General features: G+C 47.8%; 1 protein-coding gene across 1 annotated transcript in view; it reads left to right on the forward strand.

Annotated features, from left to right (window-relative positions):
- Positions 1–20,725, forward strand: part of DLG5 (discs large MAGUK scaffold protein 5) — a 148,646-nt gene that overhangs the window by 48,862 nt on the left and 79,059 nt on the right. Inside the window, exons 2-5 of the mRNA XM_048504454.1 lie at positions 4,662–4,730; positions 15,738–15,906; positions 18,411–18,554; positions 19,887–20,070. Coding sequence (XP_048360411.1) covers positions 4,662–4,730; positions 15,738–15,906; positions 18,411–18,554; positions 19,887–20,070 — 566 coding nt within the window. The remainder of the gene's footprint in view (positions 1–4,661; positions 4,731–15,737; positions 15,907–18,410; positions 18,555–19,886; positions 20,071–20,725) is intronic.

Genomic DNA, 20,725 nt, shown 5'->3' on the forward strand with positions numbered 1-20,725 from the left:
ACCGTGGGACAAATGGGGCGCCAAAGTCCCCTGGGAGCCAGGTTTCGGGGGTTGCCCAGTTGTGACAGGGAGGGGACTGATGAGTGTAATGGAGGATGCTTTGGCCTGTAAACTTTAGTTCGGGCAATAGAAGTCTACATATTTTTTCGTGATGCTGTTTTGTAATAAAGAAATCATCTGAATACACAGAGTCTGGTTGTTGAACAGTTTGGGGGCCGGACAGTCATGATTAAGGCAGGTGGGAGGATGATGAATTTTCTTAACACTGGTTAACGGTGTTAATTATTACATTGTGTTTGGTCTGTATGAGGAAGGATGAAGTGCAGAGAAGTTGTTAGTTTCGTAAGCAGAAAACAAGGGAAGACGTGACAGAGGTTTATAAAATTAAGATTTTTTTTGAGGAGCAAGCGAGTAGAGAGGCGTTCCCTCCATCATAATAGCAGACTCGGGACCACCTGATGAAATTCACGGACAGTAGATTCATGGCTGGCAAAAGAAAGGACTTCTTCACTCGATGTGTTATTGGCAGCCACAGAATGTAACTACTTTTGGTTTAGTTGACCTCTGTTGGGATATGACAAATCCCTGGAAGGAAGTCAGTCCTTTGAAGGTTGTCAGCAGCCACCACCAAATTCCCACCGTTTTCAAACGGAAATTTGCTGAGTACTTCTGAACTCTTAAGCGGGGAAAAGTTTACCTTTCCCCAGGAGCTGTCACAGTGCATAGCAAGGTTGATATCATACTAGGGCAGGGGTAGGGAACCTGCGGCTCTCCAGATGTTCAGGAACTACAATTCCCATCAGCCCCTACCAGCATGGCCAATTGGCCATGCTGACAGAGGCTGATGGGAATTGTAGTTCCTGAACATCTGGAGAGCCGCAGGTTCCCTACCCCTGTACTAGGGCCTACAGCATGCTGCTAGGGTTGCCAGCAGGTATGGAGCAATGTGTTATACCCCTAGGAGCAGCAGTGGCTTAGGAGGTTCAGAGCTCGTGTATCTAATCTGGAGGAACCGGGTTTGATTCCCAGCTCTGCCGCCTGAGCTGTGGAGGCTTATCTGGGGAATTCAGATTAGCCTGTACACTCCCACACACGCCAGCTGGGTGACCTTGGGCTAGTCACAGCTTCTCGGAGCTCTCTCAGCCCCACCCACCTCACAGGGTGTTTGTTGTGAGGGGGGAAGGGCAAGGAGATTGTCAGCCCCTTTGAGTCTCCTGCAGGAGAGAAAGGGGGGATATAAATCCAAACTCCTCGTCCTCCTCCTCCTCCTCCTCCTCCTCCTCCTCCTCCTCCTCCTCCTCCTCCTCCTCTTCTTCTTCATCATCATCATCATCATCATCATCATCATCATCATCATCATCATCATCATCATCATCATCATCATCATCGAGGTTTAATAGAATGTTTTTTATCTCTATGTCATGAAAACCTTCAGCTGCGCTTTTCCACACACGAAGCCTTCATTGCTTGATACATTTCAGTTTATTGCATTGCTTCATTGCTTTCAAGTATCTCTTGACGTTTTAAAAAGATCCAGATCCCGAATGCTAGTCACAACTCCTGACAGAACTGTGTGTAAATATGCAGAGTGCACTTTTTCAGGACGGGCTTTATTCATGTAGTTTTTGCAGTGAACTTGTGTGCAGGTGAGCTGCAGGTGGAGGCGGAGGAGGCCTTCACGGAGTGGTACAGGTGGGAGGGTCTTTTCGGTGGCACGCAAAATGGGTGGCTCAACTATGAAATTATGAATAAACCTTTTCTTAAAAGCTCCTGGGAACTCTGTACAAGTTTAGGAAGGATTCATAGCCCAGGAGTACAAGAACCAGGCCGGACCCTGAGCGTGTGCGCCCAAATGCGGGAAGGGCCTGCAACCAAGTGACCTCTCTTGTGAACTTTCCTCTAGTCTTGCTTTGTATGTGTTTCCTTCCTTCAGGGGTCTCCAGAGATGTCCCATGGTCATCCTGGCTCCTGCCAACACCTCTTTTGGTGCCCACCGAGTGATTTAGAAAGTGGGCAACAATAGGTGGGGCTTTTGCTTAGCATGCCTTCCGATTGGCTGTTGGAGACCTGATCGGCTGTGCAATTTGTTTACATTGTTTTGACAGCATCGGTGCCCCTCGTGCGAGGATCTTCCCTGAATATATTCTTATTAAAAGACATTCCATTCAGCAGAGCTTCTGCCTGAACCATCGAAGAGTTACTAGTCAAGCTAAGCAGCATCTCCTCGATCCCTTGCATCTTCACGGTTGGCTCCAGTGGGAGCTGTTTTGTGGTTGTGCCCATTACTCTTGTCAGAATTCCAGAAGTGCCCACAGGCTCAAAAAGGTTGGGGATCCCCTCAGAGGTGGGATCCAACCAGTTCTCACCACTTCTCTAGAAGTGGTGACTAATTTTTTTCTGAGTGCCGAGAAGGGGTTACTAAAGCAACCTCCCTGCCCAATAGGGACTGGAGGTGCGTGTGTGCGGCGGCACCACTGTTTGAATCCCACCACCATCGGAACCTGTTATTAAAATTTTTGGATCCCCTCCTTTAGCTTATAGTGATGGCCATTATGTTTCCCCCCAAACCTTGGTGTTAAAAGTGAATTAATTGGGTTTTGTATTGAAGGTATAGTTTTTTTAAAAAATCTAATATGTGGTTAATACTGAGGCTTTAGCAAGATGCATATTTGGCAGCACAATATTAAAAACAAATTGCAGACGAGGGTCCCAGATAATAGATGCAAAGATTTATTGTCAAAGGCTTTCACGGCCAGAATAACCGGGAGGGTTGTGGGGTTTCCGGGCTGCAGCCTGGAAACCCCACAACACCTAGATGCAAAGCCAAATTTGCAGCTTACCTGAGGTACCGGGTCCAGCTAGCTTAGGGCTTCCATACCTCTCTGCTTCCCGGAGCTCTGGAGCCTTAAGAAACAACTGAAGCCTTGGAGTGAGTCTGGGGGTGGGTTGCCTAGAACTAAATTTAGCTGAACTGAAAGTGGATGGATGCTTTCATTGTTTTTCCGGGTAGTTCAACTGTTCTATTTCTGAGATCCCCAACCAATGGAGTCTGAGGGCAACTTTGAAAAATTCTGACGCAACTACAGATGGCTGCTGCAGGTGTCGCGGACAATCACAACAAAGTCAGGGCCATGATGTAAAACGTACCTCTAATATTAACTTTTCCAAATTTCAGACAAAGGTTCTGTTTAAGCAAGATACCTTTTAACGTGCACAGCCCGTCCGAAGACCTGCTAGGCAAAAGCTGCCCCCAGCTCTGCCTACTTTTCAGTGAATGCTAGGGAAATTGCTGGCAGGGACCATGAAACCTATGACCCTTGTTCTATTTCATTGACCCATATTTTGGTACAATCACATTCTGAGCTGTGGAAGAGGAGGTTGGGTGGTGGTCAGAGGCGTATCGGGGAAATGGTGCTGGGGGGCAAAACCTGCTCCGGGTGCTTCCCCACGCCCCCCCTGTGCTCAGGGGTGGGGCCCTGGGGCAGGGGTGGCTCAGATGGGCACCACAGTGGCAGCAGGCTGGCAGCGGCCCTGAGGACCTGGGGAGGGAAGGAGGCGGCTTGGACAGGCACCGTGGCAGCAGACTGGCTCCTGGCAGCAGGCCGTCTCTGTCTTTAGGCTCCACCCCTGTGAGCCCCACCATCAAGCCAAGTTGACATGGAGGAGGGGGGGGGGGTGATTTTGCGCCCCGCCGTTGCACCTGAACATAAGAACATAAGAACATAAGAACAAGCCAGCTGGATCAGACCAGAGTCCATCTAGTCCAGCTCTCTGCTACTCGCAGTGGCCCACCAGGTGCCTTTGGGAGCTCACATGCAGGAGGTGAAAGCAATGGCCTGCTGCTGCTGCTGCTCCCGAGCACCTGGTCTGTTAAGGCATTTGCAATCTCAGATCAAAGAGGATCAAGATTGGTAGCCATAGATCGACTTCTCCTCCATAAATCTGTCCAAGCCCCTTTTAAAGCTATCCAGGTTAGTGGCCATCACCACCTCCTGTGGCAGCATATTCCAAACACCAATCACACGTTGCGTGAAGAAGTGTTTCCTTTTATTAGTCCTAATTCTTCCCCCCCAGCATTTTCAATGTATGCCCCCTGGTTCTAGTATTGTGAGAAAGAGAGAAAAATTTCTCTCTGTCAACATTTTCTACCCCATGCATAATTTTATAGACTTCAATCATATCCCCCCTCAGACGTCTCCTCTCCAAACTAAAGAGTCCCAAACGCTGCAGCCTCTCCTCATAAGGAAGGTGCTCCAGTCCCTCAATCATCCTTGTTGCCCTTCTCTGCACTTTTTCTTCAATATCCTTTTTGAGATGTGGTGACCAGAACTGGACACAGTACTCCAAGTGCGGTCGCACCACGGCTTTATATAAGGGCATGACAATCTTTGCAGTTTTATTATCAATTCCTTTCCTAATGGTCCCGAGCATAGAGTTTGCCTTTTTCACAGCTGCCATGCATTGAGTTGACATTCCCATGGAACTATCAACTAAGATCTATCAACCTGGGGTCATTTGACCCCACCTGTCCCCGTGGGTGGTACACCACTGGTGGTGGTGGTGGTGGTGGTGGTGGTAGAAGAGGTTCCTCCTGCCACTACAGACCCATTTGGGAATGGAGCCAGCAATTAAGCAACTGATTATACTCTCCTTTGTTCCAGGGTCAACTTACAGTGTCTTGTCCATCATGCCATCGGACTCGGAAAGTAGCAGTTCTCTAAGCAGTACCGGTAAGTGATACTTTGGGTTTGTGAAGTGATTTTGATTGTTTGCTTTGAGCTCCCTGTTACTCTTAAACTCTATTTATTTTGTTATTTATATCTCACCTTTTCTCCCTGCTGAGAACTCAGAGCAGCTCACAACATTGTTTCCCCCCCTTTTTCATTTATTGTCAAAACAGCCCTGCTGTGAGGCTTAGAGAGAGTGACTAGACCAGTGGTGGCGAACCTTTGGCACTCCAGATGTTATGGACTACAATTCCCATCAGCCCCTGCCAACATGGCTAATTGGCCGTGCTGGCAGGGGCTGATGGGAATTGTAGTCCATAACATCTGGAGTGCCAAAGGTTTTCCACCATGGGACTAGACCATAGGTGTCAAACTCGCGGCCCTCCATATGTTATGGACTACAGTTCCCATCATCCCCTGCCAGCATGATGGGAACTGTAGTCCATAACATCTGGAGGGCTGCGAGTTTGACACCTGTGGACTAGGCAGTTGATCCTCCAGTAAGCTCCCAGGACTGCAATGGATTCAAGCCTGGGTCTTTCAGATCTTAGTCTGAAACTCTGACTGCTACATCCCTGTAGCTGTTGGTGAACTCTTTTCAAAATACAAACAAATTAAAATAGACCTGAATTCCCTTTTTAAAGTTTTTATCTAGCATCCTGTTTGACATCTAATGCATCAAATAAACTCTCTCTCTCTCCTCTCTCCCCCTCCCCCCCGACCTATTAAAAGGTTGGAATTCCAAGCTGGAGATTTTGGGGGATGGAGTCTAAAGAGGGCGGGGTTTCGGGAGAAGATGAATTTCAGGAAGGTATGAGACCTTGCAGATTATCCTAGTTCACAGGTGGCGGCAGTAATTTTACTTGCTGTGCACATCCACTACTGGTGGTGACGATGTTCTATGAGGTAACATTTTTCAACTCTGTATGCTCTCTAGAGCAGTGTTTCCCAACCTTTTCGAGGTCAGGGTACCCTTGACCTCACTCTTCATATCTCATGGTACCCCTGCCCCCACCCTCCACCGTCTCCTCCCATTGCCCCTGCTTGCCACACCCCCCACCTTCCCCTCCCAGGGTGAAGGGAAGCATTGGGGGGGGCGGGTGGCTGCTGACCTTGTGGCAGGCCCTGCCCCATGGGCCAGCTGCATGTCCTTGCTGGCGCCGGTGGGAGACACCACAAAAATGAGGGGGGGGGGGCGGTAGTGTTGCCGCGGTACCCCTGGGACATGCTCACGGCACCCCAGGGTACCACGGAACCCTGGTTGAGAATGGCTGCTCTAGAGCTTGCTTGGGTAGGTTTTGACAAGATTGCTAGTAGCAAAATCCTTGAAGGGCAATTTTACTTCTGTCAACATCTTGCAGGATGTCGCTACAGTGAGGTGCGGTTCTTCTAGGGTACATTGAGGTCATTTGGGGTGATGCAGAGACCCCACTAGCTTCGCCAGATAGTGAGAACATGGCCTAAAAATGACCCAGGATTCTCTGCCATATGGGATAGGGAGATATTATGGCAGGTATGAAGGTCTTCTTGGCATATGAGACACAGGGAAAGCGTTCCTTCCGTTTAGAAATTTCCCTTGTTATAAATGCTTTGTATTCTGACTATTCAACAAATAAAACGTCCTCCTATCATGGAGATCTGTCAGTGGCTACTAGCCATGGTGACTGAAGGATACCTCCACTTACAGAAGCAGTCAAGCACTGAATCCCAGTGTCAGGAGAAGACCTTGGACTCTGTGCCCTGTTGTTGTGTCTCCAGAAAAATTGGTTGGCTGCTGTGTGAGACAGGATGCTGGCCTAGATGGACCCCCACCAGCCTCATTCAATAGGGCTCTTCTTATGTTCTTATACTCTTATATACTTATTAAATAAAATTAAACCAAAAATTATGAAGCATTTATTTCAGAAAAAATCTGTACTGTCCTCTATTTAATTCATCACTGTTCAGTATTTGCTATTATATTTTGCTTCAGATACAAGCATACTGTTGAACAGCTTTGATGTTAATTCTTTATCCTTAAAAACACCCCGCTTGTGTACGTGAAGAGCCGCGTCATTTTGCATTAAGTGGTGTTTCTATTTGATCATTCCGGATGCTTTTTTCTTTACTGTAGGCTTTTTCAGTCTAGGCCAGTGATGGCGAACCTATGGCACAGGTGCCAGAGGTGGCACTCAGAGCCCTCTCTGTGGGCACGCGTGCACAGAGTTCGTCATGTGGGGAGGGCGAAAATCGCCCCCCCCACACACACACACTGGCCTGGGCTGTTGGGCATGCATGTAGGTAACCCTGTTAAGCTCTGTTAAACCCCACTGATTTTCATGGGAAGAACTAAAGCACAATCCTTTACCTGGGAGTAAGCTTGGTTGCTGGCAACGGGGCTTGCTTCTAAACCCTCCTAGGTTGCGATTCACCCATTCGAAGCGTTGCACGATTGCTTCAAAGCAAAGCCACCAACTACCACCAAGCTTACTCCCAAGTAATGCACGCCTTGGAGCCAACTGTTTTTCTAAACTAAAACCTCGGTATTCAGGTTAAATTGTCGTGTTGGCACTTTGCGATAAAGAAGTGGGTTTTGGGCTGCAGTTTGGGCACTCTGTCTCGAAAAGGTTCACCATCACTGGTCTAGGCATTTTTCAGTTTGTTCATCGTAGGAATTAACAGCATTGGGGTAGCCGTCTTTGCTTTGTAAATTTAATATTGGTGTGAGAATTTAGGTAGCAAAAGATAAGTCTCAAGATGGTTTAGTGCAGAATTCCAGCCAGCTCCTGGTGGTGCATTTCTCGCTAAGGCCTTTTGGACGCTGATTTGTTGAATAACAAGCTCTTGCTGCTGCCTGCCGACACCCTGAAGCCGACTTGGATTCCCCAAGTGCCACAGAGCTAAGCTGTCTTTGTGTCCGGTTGCACAGGTTGTTAGACTGAACGATATGTTCATACATCTATGAGGGCTGATCTTCAGGAAGGTTATCTGCATGCTGAGTGTGTTGAAGACACAGTTTGGTGGAGCCAGCTGTTAGTTTTTGGGGTCCAGATGTGACAACAACAGCAATCTGGCTTGCTATTACCAGCATGGCAACAGAATGCATTATTTCCTGGCCCTCTCCCATATTGACCAGACTGTCACTGCTCACTGATTTTAAAAAGTGATTGTTGTTGTGGTGTTGTGTGGTTTCCGGGCTGTATGGCCGTGTCCTAGTAGCATTCTCTCATGACGAGGATCCTTTGAAGATGCCAGCTGCAGATGCAGGCGAAAAGTCAGGAGAGAATGCTACTAGAACACGGCCATACAGCTTGGAAACCACACAACATCCCGGTGATTCCAACCGTGAAAGCCTTCGACAATACAATCATAGTTGTGGTTACAGAAAGTCGAAATGCTCACATCTTTGTCAACGAGATGATGCAGGGCTGGCCAAATGGGAACCGTGGTGGGAGAAGGCTGTGGAAATCACCATCCTTCCCTTGCCAACTCCAGTGAAACACCACAAAATAAGCAGAGAATATTTTCTTGACAGAGTGGATTTATTCACCCTCTGCTGCTTCCAAGACTTGAGCACTCCAAGTTCCAGACCACTCGCTTTCTGCTAAGTGACTGTAATCCATCGATCACCTTGGCAGTGGCTAAATTCTTGGAAAGCATTTTAAACACCCGTATTTAAATGTTTTAAAAGTTTTCTCTTTTAAATGGAAATATGCTAATAATAATTTATATGCCATTAAAGGTTAAAATGAAATGAAAATGAAATGACAGAGTGGATTCGATTTAATCACGATTTAAATCACTAGTCAGCAAGACTTGATTTAAATCATGGTTTTCTACATAAAGGCTCATTTTTGGCGGTATAATCTTATTATTTACAATCATAATTATTTACAATCATGGAAAACTGGTACTATTCATGGCTTGCTTTCCTTACATTATACCCCTTGAAGTGTTTTCTCACCAGTTGGAACTCAGAGTGCTTTCGAAAATCGTTCTCCCCTACGCCCATTTTCATGTAACAACCGCCCTGTGCTGACAATATGTGATTGTCCAGCAAGCTTGCTTGGAGAAACTGGGAATTTGAAACTGGGACTCCCAGGATCCTGGAGTGGCACTCGAACCGCTATGCCACATTGTTGTTGTTGTTTTTGATCTCTTGGGAAGAATTTTGAGGCTGCCTTTAAAAACAGAATTTTTGTTGGTGTTCCATTCTCCTGGGTGTCTCTTGAAATAGCCATCGTTAGCCAAAAGGAACAGCCGTACATGTAAGATGATTGCTCCTCCCCACATGTTATACACCAGTGATGGCGAACCTATGGCACGGGTGCCGGAGGTGGCACTCAGAGCCCTTTCTGTGGGCACGCGTGCACAGAGTTCATCATGTGGGGGTGGGATGGAAAATCACCCTCCCCCCACACACATCTAGGCTAGCTTGGGCACGATCCTTTACCTGGGAGTAAGCTTGATTGCTGGTAATGGGGCTTGCTTCTGAGTAAACCCTCCTAGGGTCGTGATTCACCCATTCGAAGCGTTGCACGGTTGCTTCACCAAGCTTACTCCCGAGTAATGTGCGCCTTGGAGCCAACCGTTTTTTCTAAACCAAAACCTCAGTATTCAGGTTAAATTAACGTATTGGCACTTTGCGATAAATAAGTGGGTTTGGGGTTGCAATTTGGGCACTCGGTCTCGAAAAGGTTCGCCATCACTGTTATACACAAATAAAATTGTATTGCTTAATATGACTGTAAGTTTGATGCAAATGTCATAGGACGCACATATACCCTTTTTCTGGTATATCTGGGGAAAAGCTAGTCCTACAGTAGAGTAAACACGGTAGCAGAGCTGTTGCACCATCTGCCCACGGAAGTCACTGGGCTTAGATGGGGATAACCTTGTACGTGCCAGGTGAATTGGTCTGTTCTTGTGATGGAGGGGTGTGTGGGTGGGAGGAAGGAAGGAAGTATGCCGCCGGGACGATTGCGTGTACAATGACGCAGATGTCGACGGACCGTTCACATGTGCTGTGAAGTTCCCTTCAACTTTTGTTAACGTAGGGCAGTCATGGTTTTTTTTTTTAGTGAATATTTAAGCACAAGCACCCTCTTTTTGCTTTAAAAAATGTGAACAGCAGTATATGGCAGATACGGCATACTGTAGTCAAAGAAGAACGTGCTGTGTGGGAAGAGGGGAATGTTCACGAAGTAATCCCTGTGATGAGAACATGTTGATAGCCCATTTTCACCTGCCAGCGACTGTGACAAGACATCAATTTGAAAAGTTATGTTTTGTCCTGCCTTACTTTTCAACATTCATCTTCTTTCCTCTGAATTGTTGGAGCAAAGTAGGTGTAGGATACGGGGTTGTTGTTGTTGGTAGGTAGTATTGAAGCCATTGGTTGGCCACAGACTTGGGCAGCAATTGTCCTGGGACTGAATTTCCCCAGCCACTATTTTTATTCATTTATTGAAAACATCCCTTTCCCTTTCCTCCCTGCCCCCAATTAGAAAGCTCAGTTATATAAGATATAACTGACCAAAGGCTGTCTTGGCCATGCTACCACACGACTACCCTTGAAAAGTAGCACAGAAACCAGGAGAGGTTGCACGTCAGCAGTTCACCTACCGAAAGGGTGTGAAAGTGACAGATGCCGCATCATCTGCATCTTAAGCTCCGCTTGCTTGCTTTAATTCACTCAGTGACGATCCTTGTGCTGTGGTGGCAGCTGCCCCCAGCCAACATATTTAAAAATCTGCTCAGCCGATCCCAAGCCCTTCTGGATATCGAAGACATAGAAAAAGTGCAGAGAAGGGCAACGAGGATGATTGAGGGACTGGAGCACCTTCCTTATGAGGAGAGGCTGCAGCATTTGGGACTCTTTAGTTTTAGAGGAGACGTCTGAGGGGGGATATGATTGAAGTCTATAAAATTATGCATGGGGTAGAAAATGTTGACAGAGAGAAATTTTTCTCTCTTTCTCACAATACTAGAACCAGGGGGCATTCATTGAAAATGCTGGGGGGAAGAATTAGAACTAATAAAAGGAAACACTTCTTCACGCAACGTGTGATTGGTGTTTGGAATATGCTGCCACAGGAGGTGGTGAGGGCCACTAACCTGGATAGCTTTAAAAAGGGCTTGGACAGATTTATGGAGGAGAAGTCGATCTATGGCTACCAATCTTGATCCTCCTTGATCTCAGATTGCAAATGGCTTAGCAGACCAGGTGCTCAGGAGCAGCAGCGGCAGAAGGCCCTTGCTTTCACCTCCTGCATGTGAGCTCCCCAAGGCACCTGGTGGGCCACTGCGAGTAGCAGAGTGCTGGACTAGATGGACTCTGGTCTGATCCAGCTGGCTAGTTCTTATGTTCTTATGTTCTTATGGACAGAAGTGCCATTTGGTCCTACATAACTTTCTAAAAATATTGGTAGGCACAAGCAGAGCCGTAGCGAGGGGGAACCGCGCCCGGGGCATGCGTGCACCCCGCGCCCCTGCCACGCCTCCCCCGCGCCCCAGCACTGGTGTGCCCCTGGTGCGTTGCGTGCCCCCCTTGGCGCTACGCCACTGGGCACGAGAAATGGTGTTGGCAGTCAGCATGTTGGTGACCCTTATCTTAGCCTAATGATGCGTCTGCTGATTAATCCCACCCAGAGGAGAGCCTTGGCTACTGCAAGGTGTAATGTGCTGCCATCAGCTCTGCTGGAGGGAAGATTTAAGAATATGGAACGTTCTAAAAGAGTTTGTTCATGTGATATGACTACGGTTGAAACACTTGACCATTCTTTGTTTCTATGCCCTAAATACAATAAGATACGCATGAAATACATGAATTCCATTTTCTTGCAATGTTCTCAGTGGCATGAGTGTTATAAGATACCCAATCTCCTGAACAGCTCTGATGTGCTCTTTTGTGAAACTGTTGCAAATTTTATACTGGAAATTAGTAATTTTAGCAATCTTAACTGTATTTCTTAACCTTGTTTTGTTTTAAAATTTTGTCCTGTTTTATATGCCAATAAAGGCTTGTGTTGCTGTTGCCTAATGATGCCATTTTGTTTGGATCCTTGGGCCTTTATGTGCTCCTAGCCGGTCGGTGTCCCCATTCACTTCATTGTCTCCACAGTTCACATCTTAAACAGCCTGTGTTAAAAATACAGCGTTTGCAAGTGGCTGGGATGGAACCGATCCACCCGGAGGGATGCCAAGAAGGTGACCCCCTCTTAACGATCACTTCTCAGGGCTGAGTGGGGTTTTTTTAATGAGTTGTGAAGCACTTATTTAAGCTGACGAACAAGCTGCACTTGGCAGCCGTTGTAATAAACACGTTATGACAAATCTAGTTTGTCTGAAAAGAGGTGGGTTACTAAAAACGTGGGATGATGTAGAAGACGGAGGGTCAGTTTCCTACCCTAAGTGTGGGGCGGGGAGAATGGGGGAGGTTTGTGACTGTTGAAGCAGACGGTCAGGCAGAAGATGAAAGAGGAGGTGGAGGCCAGGTTGCTTCCTTTTACATCAAAGTAAAAGCTGTCAGATGAAATTGAAAGTCTTTAGCAAAATATACTCTCTAAGGCAGCGGTGGCGAACCTATGGCACGGGTGCCAGAGGTGGCACTCAGAGCCTTTTCTGTGGGCACGCACACACAGAGTTCGTCATGTAAGGGGGGCGGAAAATCACCCCCCCCCCCCCACACACAGACACACATCTAGGCTGGCCTGGGCACAATTCTTTACCTGGGAGTAAGCTCAGTTGCTGGCAATGGGGCTTGCTTCTGAGTAAACCCTCCTAGGGTAGTGATTCACCCATTCAAATTGTTGCACAGTTGCTTCACCAAGCTTACTCCCGAGTAACGCGTGCGTCAGAGCCAACTGTTTTTTCTAAACTAAAACCTCAGTATTCAGGTTAAATTGCTTAATTGGCACTGCGATAAATAAGTGGGTTTTGGGTTGCAATTTGGGCACTTGGTCTCAAAAAGGTTCGCCATCACTGCTCTAAGGCATAGGTGTCAAACCAGCGGCCCTCCAGATGTTATGGACTACAGTTCCCATCATCCCCTGCCAGCGTGGCCAATTGGCAGGGGCTGATGGGAATTGTAGTCCATGAACATCTGGAGTGCCAAAGGTTTGCCACCACTGCTCTAAGGCATAGGTGTCAAACTCGCAGCCCTCCAGATGTTATGGACTACATCTGTAGTCCATAACATCTGGAGGCCGCGAGTTTGACACCTGTGCTGTAAGGGAAAGAATGCGTGGTGGGATTCCCCCCCCTCATGAGCTAAAGGGCTGCTTGGAACATCTGCCACGTCACACTGAATCGTGCAACCTTACAAAACGTTCACCGTGAGGAGAAGCAGAAGTCACACTTTTAGTGTTCCTTTTCTGCCATGGCTGTGACTTCATACTGATAGTTTGCCTTGCTCAGACTATCCACGTTTAACTTCAAAATCTGCAAGAATTCACCCTGCGAGAGACTCACGGGCACGTGGCCTGGCGGCTGGATGTTGTCTTCCGCTTGTCTTGCACTTGTGTTTTCCTCCCGCTTTGCTGCTATGTGGATGGAAAAGCTGTGTATTTTTTTTTGCAGGCCTTGCCCCTACTGGCCCTGCTTTTCTGGCCCCAGCCCCACAATTGCCACTCCCTCCAAGACAGAACTACAGTCTGGGAGATCCAGGTTCGAATCCCTAGTCTGCCATGGGAACTTAATAGTCAGTCTAGCCCAGGGGTCTGCAACCTGCGGCTCTCCAGATGTTAGTGGACTACAATTCCCATCAGCCCCTGCCAGCATGGCCAATTTGTAGTCTGTGAACATCTGGAGAGCTGCAGGTTGCAGACCCCTGGTCTAGCCTGCCTCACAGGGTGGTAACGAGGATAAAGTAGAGGAAGGGAGAAGATGCTGCAAGCCATTTAGGGAGCTTATTGGGAAGAAAAGCAAGGTATCAATGGAAGCTGCTTCACACACTGCCATTTCTAAAGGGCCCATTATTCATGGACCGCTTACCTCAGGGTTGTCTATTACGCCGTGGGGTTGTAGTGGGGTCTCCGTGCGTTTCTCTGTTTACATGCAAGGAGGCAGCCACTCCTACTTGCAATATTTCTGCAGAAAACTCTCCCAGGCCTGCTTTTCCTGGTGGTTTTAACTCCACCCATCAAGTCATTCTTGAAGGCACAGATCTCAGCACAAGCAGCAGTCTCAAGACTGCTGGCTTTGTGAAAGCCTGTTAATTACTGTTATATCAATATTGTAGCCCTTTTCAAAAATAATCTCCCCCTAAATGAGACAAAGCAATTCCTTGAACTACACACTGTTGAAGAAGGGGACCATATGTAGAGCTGATATTTTCTCCACGCACACACACACAATTCTTGCTGCTGCTACAGGAGGACAGAAAGGCATGTTTGAAATAAAAATAGTAAAAGCCCTCCTGGTCATCAGGGAGGAGGGCAGAATTAGAGCGGGGGAGGTGAGGTGGAGCCAAAAAGAAACCCTGCTTGTACTGTTCCTTGGAAAAGCTCTTTCTGTTATATTATTGAAATATTGATATCTTGATATGAGCATTTAGAGAAGCGGGAAGGAGCCAGCAACATGTAAGGCGGGAGCAAGGGGAAAGACACGGAGCGCAACTCAAGGGAGTGGGAAAGGGAGACCCAGGTAGGCTGGCTGTGGGCAGAGGAAAGAGGTCACTGTCAAATCTGCCTGCACCCTTTATAGCAAAGCAAATTAAAAGTCACACTAGATGGGGTCTTGCTTGTGGTAGAGGGAACGGAAAGTGAAAGCGGGACTCAAGGAAATATGTCTGTACAAGAAATCTTGCTGCAACAGACATTCACCCCCATTGTGCACCAGACATCTTATGCATAATTGGTCAGTGTGTCCCTAAAACTGTAAAGGGAGTTACAGGTGTCCATTTGCAAGACTTGAGCAAGGGCTTGGACAGATTTATGGAGGAGAAGTCGATCTCTGGCTACCAATCTTGATCCTCCTTGATCTCAGATTGTAAATGTCTTAGCAGACCAGGTGCTCAGGAGCAGCAGCAGCAGCAGCAGAAGGCCATTGCTTTCACATCCTGCATGTGAGCTCCCAAAGGCATCTGGTGGGCCACTGCGAGTAGCAGAGTGCTGGACTAGATGGACTCTGGTCTGATCCAGCAGGCTAGTTCTTATGTTCTTAAGGCTGTTAATGATAGGACAGGACATTTTGAAGGATGTTGATTCATTGGATCATCATGAATCAGAAATGACTTGACAGCACTTCACACACACACACACACACACACACACACACACACACACACACACACACACACACACACACACACACACACACACACACACACACACACACACACACACACACACCCTTAAAAATGCAAAAGAAAATTTTGCAAAACCTGACATGTTTCTACACATTGGCATACAAAAACCAAGACTGACTACAATTCTGTGTCAGTGTCAGTGTAAGCAAATCTGGATTTGTTGTTGCCATTTAGTGTAGTGAAATGGCACCGAATTTGGAGGGGGTGGTGGGAAGAACCGGTCCCCATGGAGACGAAGATGTGTTTAGAGAGCAGACATCCTGGGCTTGATCATACTGCTATCTTGATGACCCTTGAATGATATCCACATTGTTTTGAGACTGTTCTTCATACACACGTGGGTCAGAGGCAGTAGCATAGTGCCGAGGGGGTGGGGGGGCATGTGCGCCAGTGCGGGGGCGTTCCGGGGCATGGCAGGGGTGCAGGACACACACGTGCCCCAGGAGCAGTTCCCCCTCGTTTTGGCTCTGGTCAGAGGTTTCCATGTTTTGTTGTCATTTGCAGGATTTGGGCTTGCAGGAGTGGGCCTCATCCTGTACATGTCGACTCTTGTTGCTGCTTCACACAGATCTGTTTACAAGGCTTGGTGGCCAGAGGTTGTCCTGATTTATGCCCACGTGGGAGTTGCGTCGTGTTGCCAGCTCCACTGGGCAAATAAACAGTTTTAAGGAGCTTTCCAAACCCCCGGTAATTCTGTCTTCTTAACTTGTGTTTGGCCACAGGTACGACGGGCAAAGCCTCATCGCCTCCGCCTGCCATTATAGACGTGAGGCAGTTGAATGAGAAGCTGGAGACGGTTCTGTTTCAGCTCCGCCAGGTTACCCGTGAGCGGGATGAATTGCGGAAGCGCCTTGCACTTTCCTCTCCTGGGTCAACCTTTGATGACTGCAGGTACAAGAAAAATAAGTTCAGCCCCTTGTGAGGGATTGCTTCTGTGTTTCTTAAGCATGGTTTCTGTGGGCCTGAAATTCCACGAATCACCAACTTCTTTGTGTGTGAACGTGTTTTGAAAAATATGATGACTCGCTTCCTGCATAGTAGATATGTGTCCTGCAGCCTGTTTGCCCAGATTCTGAGAGATTTGGGTACAGGAAGAGTTCCACTGGAAAGCAGTTCTCCCCTGAGAAGGAGGACATCCAGTGGTGGGATCCAAAATTTTTAATAACAGGTTCCGATGGTGGTGGGATTCAGACAGTGGCGCCGCCGCACACACCCACCTTCAGTCCCTATTGGGCAGGGAGGTTGCTTTAGTAACCCCTTCTCAGCACTCAGAAAAAATTAGTAACCACTTCTAGAGAAGTGGTGAGAACTGGTTGGATCCCACCTCTGAGGACATCTCCTCAGTATGGGAGATTCCCACTGGCTTCCTAGAGAGGCAGGAAGTAAAGCTTCAGCTTCCTGTTGCTGGTGGGATCCCCCTCCTCCTTCCTCTTCCTCAGTTTCTTTCCTGCCTCTAAGGGAGAAGCAGTCCTGTAGACTTTGTCTTGCCTTATCTCAGTTTCTCTTTCTAGCCTCTTTCCCCTTTATTTCTCTGCCTATCTTGATTCAGCTGCCCCCCCTTCTCCACCCCCACTGTTACCTGCAGCAAATTCGCCTCCTGGGTCCTGTGATCTTGATCTTGGCAGCAGCCAAGGAGCATGTCCAGTAGGCTTTTCTTCGACAGGGAGAAGGGCAGCATGGCTCCAAGCAGCTCCGAGGAGACCTTCCTATTTGAGGAAGAGCCTGGGGTGTTGACAAGGCTCACAGCCAGAGCGAGCACGTCCCCTGAGAGGGCTGCTCAAGCCGTGGCGGGCAAGGAGGAGGTGGCCCTTAAACGCGCCGGGGGAAAGCTGCGAAAAAGGCGCAAAAGAGCAGGGAGGCCCACAAAATGGCGGCAGAAACCACAGAAGCCCCAGTTTGCCGCGGGAGTGGGCTAGAAGCCCCGGAACAACTCCAGTTGCCTACAGAGAGTCCTGGCCTTGACCCAACTCCTCCGGGTAACCCCCCTACCCTTGGGGTGGACCCCAATATCATCCAATTATTGGAGGCCTTTAGGGCCACCATGAGGGACAACATAGCTTGCCATCCACAAGCTATGCTCAAGCTGAGCCTCCCCAGGAGGGTGGGGGAACCAGGCACAAATATAAGACTCTCCATTCTGGCCCTTGGCCGACTAAAGCAACCAAGAAAAAAAAGCAAGATTAAGTCCCCTTAGGGCAAATTCCTCTCCCTCCGATAGTGCCAGACCCCAAATAGCTTCTGCAGGAGACAGAACCAAACGGGATACCTCCCCCCCATCCCCACAAGAAGGAAAGCCTGAAAGGGGAATGAAACCACATGCTGACTAGGGAAAGCCCAGCTGCTTATCAGTCCGCCTCATCCTGCGGTAGAAAACTCACTCAATGAGGACCACCAGTAACAAGCCGTACCCATACAGTTGCCCCATTCACATTCTGAACTGCTCAGCACCATGTTGGGGGAACCTTGAATTATCCAGTTATTACCTTTAAACATACTTGTTTGGTTCACCTGTTAGTATCAGTAAAGTTTCTGCTAGTGATCCGAATGTTCCTTTCGAGGTAATACACCTTCCGTTTTCTTTCTCATTGCCCTGTAAGATGCCTTAAAGCACAGGTGTCAAACTTGCGGCCCTCCAGATGTTATGGACTACAGTTCCCATAATCCCTGGCACTATGATGCTGGCAGGGGATGATGGGAACTGTAGTCCATAACATCTGGAGGGCCGCGAATTTGACACCTATGCCTTAAAGCTACTAATACCTGTGTTTCCCCGAAAATAAGACAGGGTCTTATATTAATTTTTGCTCCAAAAGATGCGTTAGGGCATATTTTCAGGGGATTCTTATTTTTTTCCATGATTTTGCACCCCCCACGTGACCAGATCCGCTGCGCCAGGGAATCTGTAACTAGGGCTTATTTTCGGAGTAGGACTTATATTTCAAGCATCCTCCAAAAATCCCAAAAAATCATGCTAGGAGCAGTGGTTAACCTGTGGCTCGCGACCCCTTTGGGGGTCGAACGACCCTTTCACAGGGGTCGCCTAAGACTCTCTGTATCAGTGTTCTCCACCTGTAAAATGGATAAATGTTAGGGTTGGGGGTCACCACAACATGAGGAACTGTATTAAAGGTTTGCAGCATTAGGAAGGTTGAGAACCACTGTGCTAGGGCTTATTTTCGGGGTAGGTCTCATTTTTGGGGAAACCGGGTACTTACAGTTTTGAGTCATTTTAGTTAAATCATGCTGGCGGGGGCTGATGGGATTTGTAGTCCATGAACATCTGGAGAGCTGCTGGTTTAAATTATTGCTTCAAAGTAAGTAATGATGTTTTGCATCAGTGTTATTTTAAGATCGTGGCTTGTTACGTAATCCCTGAAAGTCTCCTTTTATGGCAGGCCGAGCCCCAAGCCGAACCACGATTACGAACGACTGAAGGTTCAGTGCATGAAAGCCATGTCAGACCTGCAGTCTCTACAAAACCAGCACACCAAGACGCTAAAAAGATGTGAAGAGGCTGCCAAGGAGGCTGATTTTTATCAGTAAGTAAATATACCTGACACAAGTGCAACCAGAACATGCCTTTTGGGTTCTCCTTCAGCCCACCAACCGTGTCCGGTGGGCGTCTGTCCAGCGGGTATCCGTGGGTGTCTTGATAGCCAGAAGCCTTACATAACAGCGTTCTGCTGCCCTCGTCTTCGGGGGATGCTTTTGCATCAGGATTTTAAGACATTGGACATGGGTCAGACTTAAGAGGTTTTCGGAAGCTGATTAAGGATTAAAGGTTTAGTCTTTGCAGATAGAGAACTGGTGTCGAAAAATGTCAGCGTTTCAAGTACTAATAAAATCTGACATTGTCTGAAAAAAATGTGATGGAGCATAAGCTTTGCTGGGAAGAGAATAAAGGCAGTGGGGGTAACTATTCTGTGACTTTCTCCTGTCTAAAAGGGAAGATTGCAATCTCTCTCTCTCTCTTTCTCTTTGTCTCTTGCCTGAGATAGCCCTAGGTTTGACGGCCTTTAAAATAACTGGCAGCATAAATGAGGATTCCCTTAAGGCCAATTGGGGAAAACATCCCTTTCCTTTGCTGCATTCTACTCCTGATGTGCAACCCATTGGATTCGAATGCAGTGTATTAAGGCGAAGTCCATAGACTACCTTCGGTAGAGTTCATCTGGAAGTCAGATTGGATGGGGGGCGTGGGGTTGGCTGACACTTGCAATTATTCAGAGTTTCAGAAGAGGAGAATTCCAGCTGGAATTTTCCTAAGATGACTCCTCTCTCAACATGGCTGTCACACTCCTTGATACAAACCAATAACCCACCATTCAGAAAAGCCCAATGGTGAGAGCTTCCTCCAAAAAGCTGCCTCTTAAAGATAGAAAGTGAGGGGCCATGCCCACTTCCCTGGGGAGTAGAGCCCCTTCCGCACATGCAGAATAATGCACTTTCAATCCACTTTCAATGCACTCTGCAGCTGGATTTTATTGTGCGGAATAGCAAAATCCACTTGCAAACAGTTGTGAAAGTGGATTGAAAGTGCATTATTCTGCATGTGCGGAAGGGGCCTTTGTGTCCTAATTGTGGGACTGCCACTGAAAAGGCCTTCCCTTGGGCTTCTTTGCTTGATGGGACAGTCAGGAGGGCCTCTGCCACTGATCTTAATTCCCAGGCAGCAAAGGATGGGAGCAGTTGGTCCTTCAGATTCTCCGGCCCCAAGCATTGCAAGGCTCAAAGGTCAAATCCAACCCTTCGACCTGGTCTCTAGAGTGGTTGGGTAGCCAGTGTTATATTGCTGTAACATCGGGTCACGTGCTCTCGATAGCAGGCATGGCCCACTAAAGTTGCGGTGCCGTGCCCACTTACTGTTGCAGTACCTTACACAGCCGCCTGCTTAGTGACCAGTCCCAGTTGAAGGAGGACATGGACACCTTGAAACGGAAGAACAGCCAGCTGGTACGAGAACACAACCACCTCCAGCAGTCGTGCGAGGAAATGAAGAGGCTTCATGACGAGGATCAGAAAGAGATCACAGATTTGCGCAGTCAGCAGCAGCAGGTATTGAGTGGCTTTGTGTGTGTGTGTGTGTGGGGAGGGAGGGAGGGAGGGAGGGAGGGTGGGGCTGCCTACTGGGGATTCATTCGTTTGTTCTTTTTTTTGGTTGCAAGGACTTGCCCATGCTGTCCCCTTCACTATACCTAGATATCATTTTCTACAGATAATAGAAAATTGGGACCTCAAAGAGCAAATTGGGACCGATTAAAAACGTAGCTCCGGTTATGTAAATTAAAACGAGTAGTAATTTCTCCCAGATTACTCCTGGTAATCACAGGCTCTTTAATTAGCTCTTCAGCGCCTTTTATCTTATGCAACCTCTGCTGTAAAAATAAAGCCGGCTTGATTTCTGGCAGCCCTGTGAAGTCAAGGATCTGAAATGTCTTTGAGAAAGAAAGACTGCTGACGTTGTGAACTGCATGCAAAAGGAAGGATATTGCCTCTTCTACATTCATGCATTCTAAAAGGCAGTTTTAGGTGCTTTGGCACCCAGAAGACGTACCCTCTGTCTCTGTCTCTCGTAAACTAGCCTCAGGATCCCTGGAAGGCTGAATTACTTTCAGGTTCCTTGTGCCTGGGAATGGTGCAGTTTTTTCCTTACCTCATCATAAGAACATAAGAACAAGCCAGCTGGATCAGACCAGAGTCCATCTAGTCC

The sequence above is a fragment of the Sphaerodactylus townsendi genome, linkage group LG07 (genome assembly GCF_021028975.2).
Source record: "Sphaerodactylus townsendi isolate TG3544 linkage group LG07, MPM_Stown_v2.3, whole genome shotgun sequence".
NCBI lineage: Eukaryota > Metazoa > Chordata > Lepidosauria > Squamata > Sphaerodactylidae > Sphaerodactylus > Sphaerodactylus townsendi.